The sequence below is a fragment of the Marmota flaviventris genome, chromosome 3 (genome assembly GCF_047511675.1).
Source record: "Marmota flaviventris isolate mMarFla1 chromosome 3, mMarFla1.hap1, whole genome shotgun sequence".
NCBI lineage: Eukaryota > Metazoa > Chordata > Mammalia > Rodentia > Sciuridae > Marmota > Marmota flaviventris.
This window is the reverse complement of record NC_092500.1, coordinates 173681947-173691474: the sequence shown is the minus strand read 5'-3', so window position 1 is coordinate 173691474 and position 9528 is coordinate 173681947. Positions and strand designations below refer to the sequence as shown.

The 9528-nt window shown below is 42.4% G+C and overlaps 1 protein-coding gene across 1 annotated transcript; it reads right to left on the bottom strand.

Annotated features, from left to right (window-relative positions):
- Nucleotides 1-3729: 3729 nt before the first annotated feature.
- On the bottom strand, nt 3730-6776 carry LOC114082034 (beta-defensin 106A-like). The gene is made up of 2 exons (XM_071609336.1): nt 6728-6776; nt 3730-3884 (listed from the first exon to the last, which is right to left on the bottom strand). Exons 1-2 carry the CDS (start codon nt 6774-6776, stop codon nt 3730-3732), a joined length of 204 nt encoding a protein of 67 aa, XP_071465437.1.
- Nucleotides 6777-9528: the final 2752 nt, after the last annotated feature.

The following is a 9528-nucleotide window of genomic DNA, read 5'->3' as shown; positions in this document are numbered from 1 at the left end:
GCTGGGGTTGTAGCTCAGTGGTAGAGCACTTGCCTAGCATGCGTGAGGTACTGGATTCTATCCTTGGCACCACATTAAAAAACATAAAATAAAATAAAGGTATTGTGTCCATCTACAATTAAAAAATCATTTTTTTTAAAATATAGTTTTCTATATACTTTGAGAAAAATTGATATAAAATACACAGTATCACAACAGTAAACATCATTGAATTCTTAGGGATAACTCTGCAAAAGATGTCCAGAATCTATAAGCAGAAAAATCAAAACTTTAATGAAAGAAGTTAAGAACTGGTGTAAATGGAATGCCAGAATATCAACTTAGGTCCTTAAAATTTTAAAGTTTACTCACACAGACAGGAATTCATGGACCACAAGTGTTTCTGGGCTGCACCAAGGCACAGGGAAAACCATTTACAGGGTGAATGTGGTAATAAAGCAAAGAAAATCTTTGCTTGGTTAAAGTGGAGCAATAGCCTTTTGAGATCATTTCAGTGGAAAGCCCCTAGAGACTTATGATCTGAATCTCAAATCATCAAGATTCAGATCATAAGTGTCTAGAAACAGGGCAATTTATAAGCAAATAAGAAAATCTCAGTTTTGTTTATGAAAATCATACTTTGCCAAATTGCTGAATTTTTAAAAAATTCAGCCAATGGTATGATCTTAAAAGTTATCAGAAACTTGTACTTTTCCACAAATTTCCTTCAAGGCAAGACTTTGAGAAATCTTTCAAGAAAGCATCAGAGTAAAACAACTTTTGTGGATGAAAAAGTCTTAAAATGGCCAGGACTAAATAACAGATCACAGTTCATTATAATAAAGTTGACAAGGAAATGTGGTTGCTTTATGCTTTAAAACATTGAAGGTAATAAATATGACTAGTAACATCAAAAGCAGACATATCAGATTTCCAGGCATTCCATGCAGTTTCCAGAACACCCATTAGTAATATGTATCCATGCAAATATAGCCCAGAGGACACATCATCTCTTCTTCACTGTTTCCCATACAGTTTGACCCATCAGGTAAGTCCAATTAGTTTAATCTCTCTCTCTCTTTCTCTGTCTGTCTGTCTAGTCTCTCTCTCACTCTTTCTCACTACCAAGGATTGAACCCATAAGTGCTCAACCACCAAGACACATCCTCAGCCCCTTTTCATTTTTTATTTTGAGGCAGGGTCTTGGTAAATTGCTTAGGGCCTTGCTCAGTTGCTGAGGCTGGCTTTGAACTTGCAATCCTCCTTCCTCAGCCTCTGGAGCCTCTGGGATTGCCACTCACCCAGCTAATATCATTTTTGATAAGAAGATGAAACAAGTTCTTCAAGGTCGTCCAGGGACCTATGTAGAAAATCCTAAAGTTAGTTCAAGGTCAAAACAACTTAGTTTGGAGTTTGACTTTGAGAAGTTTGGACAGGGTCGTTTTGACATTTTTTCTCATCCGATCTTCCTGTCCGTAAACGTGGCTGTGTGCTTCCATGTATTTGTGGCATCTTTAACTTTTCACAGTGCTTTGAGTTTTCCTGGTACGTCTCTCAGGAGTGAGCATGGCAGTAAGCAAAGGAAGCAGCCTTGAGCGTGAGCCACCTGGAGGGAGCAGCAGGGCTCTCCTGGCCTCCACTCTGACACTCTCTCCTGGTTAACTGGGATTCTGTTTGGGGAGAAAGGCCGTGGAGGGGAGGTGACATTTTTGTCGTTTATCAAAGGTTCTGTCCACAAGGCTCCACAGCTGTTGCTGTCCTCCGTTGCCAGATGGAGAGTGTGCCAGTGTCCCCCTCCACAGTCACTCTTTCCCCTTCCTATGGGGAAGGTCCCAGCCAGCCCTCAGGAGTGGTGAGCAGCGCCACCTTCTGGAGGCCAGAGTATACACATGAATTATTTGGAGCTCTTCTGCATGGCAAAGTTGTCTTTTCTCCCTAAGTGGCTTATTTATTTACTCTATCTATCTATCTATCTATCTATCTATCTATCTATCTATCTACCTATTTATGTATGTATGTATGTATGTATGTATCCATCTATCTATTTTATCAGAATGGAAGTTTGATTTTGGTTAGGATTCCCTGTTGTCTCATTGACTTGTTGGCCTGGGTTAACCCAGCCTTGGCCACTGGGAGCTTTTCTGCTGGTTCTTGTGGCGTTTGGTGCCTCCCATCATCCTCTGTTTGTTTGAGCACCTCCACATACTGTTTGGCTGGTGGGCATTGGGGGTGTGGCTTGGGGGTATATCTCTGTGTCTGCTAAGAGGAGAGTGCTCCTCTGCTTCCTGATCCTCATGTGAGCTGCATTCCCCTGCCACACTCTTTTGTCACTATGTTGAGCCTCACCTTGAGTCCCAAGGAATGGAGGCAGCCACCTATGGATGGAGATGTCTAAAACCATGGTCCCTTAAATAAATGTTTCCTCCGCTACCATTGTTCTGGTGGGGTCTTTTTGTCACAGCAGCAAAAAAGGCTGACTAAAACACTATGATTAGGATAAATTGAATAAAAGATATCTGTGGTATTTTTATTAAAAACTTTATATAAATTTAGTTATCTCAAAACAAAGTGCAAATAAAAAATTCTTCTCATAGCAGTGTCAATGATTCCAACATGATTAAGCACATTGCCCTTGGGAATTGAGAAGAAGTAAAATAAGATTTAGGACCCACAGGAATCCAAAGCTGGTTTTTAAGTGTAAGGAACATGATGGGAAATCGTCACTTAAACCATATAATGGTCAGTCTGCTCAGGCTGCTGTAACAAAATACTGCAGACTGGTTAATTTACAGGTAATAAGCATTTATTGCTCACAGGTTTGGGGGCAGGAGGTCTAAGGTCAAAGCATGAGCATATTGGGTATCTGGTGGGGGCCTGGTCCCTGCTCCAAGATGAATCCTTGCATGGCAAGCTGTTTTCACGTGAGAGAGGGGAAAGGTGTCATCTCCATCTCTTTTACAAGGGAATGAATCCCACTCCTCAGGGCAGAGTCTTGAAGACTGAATCACCTCTTAACACCATCACAGTGGGGATCAGATTTCAAAATGAATTTTAGAGGCACTCATTCAGACAACAGCAGTGACATTTAGGCTGAGACTCAGAAGGTCATTTGCCAGCTAGTTCCAGAAAAATGGTAGATAGTGAGTTTGTGAAAAGGATCCAGGTCACGGGGGCTCCTGAGAATCACAGGGATGTTTCTAATCCTCTAACCATCTGCAAAACCAGTGTCAGAATTATAGGTAGCAGGCAATCTCATGGAATGTTTTTAATTTAGCATGTGGTGACCCATGAAAGTCCTTGATAAATACCTATTTACGACAGTCTCTGATAAATCATAGTGAATGTTATCAATAATATAAATAATAGCTAATTCATCCAGCAGCATGTTTGTTTCTCTGCTTATCCATTTCTTTCCTCTTTCCCTTCCCTTCTACCTTCCTCTTTCTCCCTCTTTGTTTCCTCAGTTAATGCAGGATGGATTCCACTGCCTGGGAGAAAGCCAGAGGGTGGTTGCTGGTCTCTTTTGGTCAGCCTGTAAGATTGATATTGGATGGCTTTGAGGGCAGTGGCCTTACCACAGAATTTCAGAAAAATAAGCCAGGAGGGAGAGACCAGCAGGGTCAGCTAGGCATGGTTTCCCTTCCAAATGAAGCACTCACAAGCTGATCAAAGCAATCATTTATTTTTGGTGAAGAGTGGAAACAGCAGCCTGGCCGTCTGTGCTCCTCCGAGAGGCCCAGGTCTCCAGATTCAGTCATCCAATCTAATCTTCCCACAGGGTTGGAGCGTCAGACAGCATTTCAGGGACTTCTGGCACAGAGCCACAAGCTCTTCATTTTTCTGACAATGACGCATGCATTTCCCTTTAAACTGGTAGCATTTCTCATCAAAAAACTCATTCTTGGCTACACAAGGGAAAGAGCCACATGGGTCAGTTGTCTTTCAGCTGTGACCAGGTAGTCACAGACATCAGCCAAGAGTTCTACACCATTGTCAGAATGCCTTACCCTGCCAGGAGATGAGGTGTCAGGGAACTATTTTCTGTATGTTATTTCTGTCTTTTTGTTACATGGGGTGAATGACCAGGGAGAATCCATTCGTCTTGCAGCATTTGCATTAGGCTATGTGGCGTCTTCAAGAAACAGATGCCAACATTCTTTTATCCAAATCTATTAAAGTAATGAGCAACTTGTTCCTATAAACTTCTCTGGAGTCAGGAGTTTCCTTCATACACTCTAAGATTGCTACCTGGTGAAAGTATGGCAAGACCTGAGGTTGAAGAAAGGGCACGAGACTAGAGCAGAAAAGCATAGAAAGAAAGAAAAGAAATAGCAAAAGAAAACCCCTAAAGCTTACTGTGGTAGATAGAGTAACGTGGCTGCTTAGAAAGACTCGATCTGGGCCAGGCACAGTGGTGCGTGCCTGGAATCCCAGCTGCTCAGGAGGCTGAGGCAGGAGGATCCTGAGTTCAGAGCCAGCCTCAACAACTTACCAGGGCTCTGAACAACTCAGTGAAACCCTGTCTCTATGTAAGATACAAAATAGGGTTGGGGATGTGGCTGTGTGGTTAAGTGCCCAGAGTTCAATCCCTTGTACAAAAAAACAAGACAAACAAACAAACAAAACAAACAAATACATAATCTGATTTCTCCTCCACATACCTTCAAAATGTCAACCATGGAAAGCAGGCATTTTAGGGAACGAAGAGGGAATGTGTCCATACTGTTTCCTTAAGTCTTTTTTTTTCTCTCTCTCTCTCTTTAGTATGGGGACCCAACCGAGGACTGTTTAACCATTGAGCCACATCCCCCTTTTTATGTTTTTATGTAGGGACAAAGTTTCTCTGAGCTGCTCAGGACCTTGCTAAGTTGCTGAGGCTGGTTTTGAACTTATGATCCTTCTGCCTTAGCTTCCTGAGCTGCTGGGATTTTAGGTGTGCACCACCTTGTCCAGCTCCTTAAATCTTTCTCTGTTATTTTACATAGATTCCAGTTCTTACCTTAGTACTTATAGCAGCAGTGAGAGCATCTTGCTTCAAGGACAGACAGTTCATCTTACCTGGGTTAACATTTTAGAGTTGACCAATAGAGATCTTTGCAATGTTAGTGTCAGATGTAGGCAGATTACATTTAATGTCAACATATTAAAGTGTCTAATTAACATTAGGATAAGCTTAAATCTAGATGGATGAATGCCATCCCATGCACCGACCATTATCTAGCATCAGCACATCTGCTCAAATAGAAATACCCCCCCCCCCCCACCGTTTCAAAGCCCAGAGAACTCTGGATGACACCACAGTGGCATATATATTCTATTCTCTTCTCATACTGCAAGGTCATCTCAGGCTAAACTTAGAGGACTTTGTTTTGAAAGAGTCCTCCTGATGAGTCCAGTTCACAGTAATGGCCCAGGAGCCTCTAGAGGGAGAGAGCATCTGTGCCTACAGGGCTTCTAATGGACCATCACAGATAGCCATGTGGGACTTGGTGCACCTGTGTGTGAGTGCACACATAAAGTGCATTAAAAGTTGCTTTAATTTAGATACGTTAGGTAATTTTATTTTATGCAACCTTGCCATTGTGTTGGCTAGTCATGGAATAAGACTCTGTGACCTGAAAAGGATACCTCTGATCCGTCTCCACTGTGTGCATCAAATCCAGTGAAGTGAGTCCCCTGCAGGCCCAGATCCCCACATCCTGACATAGAATCTACTTGCACAGGTTTGTTGCAATACAAACCAGGGGGCACAGGAATAGTTGGCATGAAAATTCTGAGCAGAGCACATGGGGGATATATCTTTGCATTCTGGCACAAATTCAACTCACGGTGACAGTGAAGTCACCGTGAGTTGAATTTGTGCCAGAAGCCAAAGATATAAAGATATATAGCTCCCTGGTACAAGCTCTACCTGGTACAAGTTGAGCCTTGTGCCCTGATTTTGGGGAGATACAGCTGGAGCCACTGCAGCTGCCCAGAAGCAGGAGAATACGACAGTGAGCCCTGGTGTGGGAGGAAATCACAACTATCTTTCATGGAGGCAAAACAGAGCCAGGCTCCAACCCTGGCTCCCTCCTGCACACACGTATGATTTTCACCTTGTTCATATTTATGTCTATAAAATATATGTAAAACAGACCCCCCCCAAATCTCTGAATTCCATTGAGTAAGAGGTGGGGTCGCACTTTTCTTAAAGTCACTGGCTTTGGAGAACTGCATACGTTTTGTCATTGAAGCATTCACCATGGTGTCCAGCTTGTAGTTTGCTAATGTACGTTAACTGACAGCAACCTACACCCTGCAGTTTGTCCTAATGCCATGACATCAGAACATGAATACATGCTTCTAATCCTATCCTCTTCCATTTCTCCCTCTCTCTAGCTCTCTTTCTTTCCTATTTTATTTTATAGCCTAACCAGATTTTAAAAGGCCAGAGTATTAAAATCTTTTTTAGACATTTTTGTGATTTTTAGCATGGAATTGTGAACCAAAGGCATCTTTCCTGACTTCCCTTAATTTATCCCAACCTGTGACAACACTTCATGGACAATAATGGAAAATACAAAGGATTTATAGAGGGTGCAATTATAGAAGGAGGCATTGCCTTCTGCAGCAAGTGTTGCCACGCAGGGCCACCAGCCCACAGGTGCCCTTGCATTTGAGCTGTGATCAGCCTGGGTGGTCACACAGAGACCCTCTGTCAGAGCCACCTCCTCTGCTCACATTCCCTCCAAAGATGCTCATTTACCTGGAGCCAGAAAGAAGAGAGCAGCAAATAGAAAGAGGCCAGTCTTCATGGCTTGGAGAGGGTTGAGAGATCAGCACGATGTTCATGAGAAAAGGGCAGCAAACACCCCCATTTATCCATTTCTCCAGAACAAATGGCATCTTGATCAGTGAGGCTTGTCAAAAGCAGGCGTCTCTGTGCTCTGCCAGGTGCAGTCCACAGACCAGTGGGTGTCAGTCTGCAGCTCATCATTTCTCCGACCCTGGGAAGTTCCCAAGAGGGAAAATGGAGGTGAGGGGAGAACAGAGCAGGCACACGTGGATGACCAGGTGTAGATACCTGAGGCAGAAAAACAATAGTTCCGTGGCTGGACATTCAGCTCCCATGCGGACTGTGCTCCTGATGGTTTCACGTGCAGGTGTGGGGTCGGGAAAACGGGTGCTGTGGGGCTTCAGCTAAGAGCTGGTGTCGGTGAAGTCCAGACTCAGTTTCTGTGCACTCGGCAAAGAGCCTGATCTAAGCACATTCTTCATTATTGTTTAGGAATGTAGATCTTGCTGAGTGCTTCCCATTTTACAGGTTATATGCATCCCAGACAACTTTGAGACTATTGGGTATGTGACTAAGATTTTCTGTGTGTGTGTATGTGTGTGTGTGTGTGTGTGTGTGTGTATTATTTTAATTGTCCAAACATTTATGGAATTCTAAATATCCTTAGTAACATTAAACAAAAACAATGCCTTTAACAGTGAGATCATCTCCAATGAGGAAAAGCAATCCAAATGTTACAGTGCCACAGTCTTGCTGGGCACAAATCATGAGCCACTGAAGCAGGAACAAACTTTATTTCTGAACTCCACCAGCGCACTCCACACACGCTCCTCGGGAATTCTCTCGAAAGCCACGCGGCTAGTCCAGGAACAAGCAACCAGAAATATCCCTCCTCCGGCACTTCCCCAACCAATGGGAACTCTCTGGGAATCCCTGAGAGAACTCAACTGGAACTCAATGGGAACTCCGTGAGAACTCGCTGGCATCACCTCTCAACCACTACTTCTGGCAAAAATGCCATGCTTCATCCCGACTCGGTTGTGGCCCTCAACATCTCCCCCCTTCTGTTTAATTAAACAACAAGCAATGTGGCTTAGGGACAGTCCCTGTTAGGCTGTCCAATACTACACATGGTTCTTACCCGTCATCGGATGAGCTGACCTCTAGGCGTCAGCCTCCAATCTTAGGTTGGTACCACTGCAATTGGATCATACCCATCACTGACTACTGGTCCAGCATACAGCCATACTTGTGGATAGGCCTTTGCACCAGTGAGGGGGTGAGGTTCTTTGCCTCACCCCTGTTGGCCCCCAAATTTTAGACCATCACTAGCAGAAGGGAGGAGGATACAGAAATGCCATGACAACAAGCCAATTGACGGCTCCTTTGGAAAAATTGTATCACCAGTGACACCATCAGCAAAAATACGCCAGCACTACCACAATTCGCTGCACCAACAGATAGTTCACAATGCATACAAGTGATACATAGTCCAGGAAAGTTCTGCAAGCAGTTCAAAGCAGAGGAATCCATCAATATGTCCATTTCCTCCCAAAGTAAATTGACTCCTTGATTGAGCATTACTTATTGAGTTATTATTCATTGATGCATCAGTTTATACAGTTTGTTGTGATAACTATCGAAGAAGCTGTAGTTTGGTTTTCACCGGCACTGGGATGAAGATAGGAATTCTGGCAATGATGCTAAAAAAAATTATATAACATTCCAACAGGTACTAAGAAAACAATTTTCTGAACAATTTACATTATCCTGAACAGAATTATTAAATACAATGAAAAGGAAAGGTGAAAGTAAACAAACAGTTCTGTTAACCTCCTTATTTGTTCACATATTAAAACAATCCTCAACAGCTGTTTACCCAATTTAAATTAAACCCTTAAAATCACATGAATAAAAAAATTCAGATCCATTTTTTTCATGAGCGCTCCTCATATATGATCTATGGACATATGCACACACAGACATACAACACAAAACACAAGTGTGCACACATAATATACAACACATAAGACAATAGTAAAGGCCTTGTAGCCTTACACAGGTGAAATCTCTATTGCAATGTTTAAAAACTCCACAGTCAAAAAATAAAACTGGTCAGAAAAATATTAATCTAGTTCTGTATGAGCTCAAAAAATAAAATAGAACTTTATGATGTGGGAAAAGGCAATAATAAAATAGATATTGAAAAAAGCATCCTGGTTACCACCTGGGTTTGACTCTTTTTTGGATATCCCATCCTTTTTTTTTTTTTTTTTGTAACTTGCATATGGGTCTGAAGGTATTCCCACAAGCAAGCCTCAAAGTTTTTTTACATTTGAAATAGGCTTTAATGGTGTTCATTATTCATTAGCCTCCAGGTGTGGGAGAACCACTGTTGCAGATGTAAGAATAGCCAAGCTGGAGCTCTGGATATCAGCTTTTATGGATTTGAGTCAAATCATCTTCTTTTTGGTCTGTAGAAATTGCTTTGGTTAGTCTCTCTGGAATCCAAATCGGCTGCTGTTCTCCCTGTGCAAACACACAGACAGAACCCCTACTCCAGACAATCACTGGGTCAGGACCTTTCCATTGTCCTGTTAGAATATCCTTCCAAAGTACCTGAGGCTTATGTACATTTTTTGGACACATATGCCTTTCTGCAGCACTAAGCCCTGATGAATCCAAATTTAAAAAGTTTAGAGTAAAAAGGGATATTTTAAGTTTATCTTTGGGGGATATATTCCCCTTTCCAATTCCCTCTTTTTACTTTA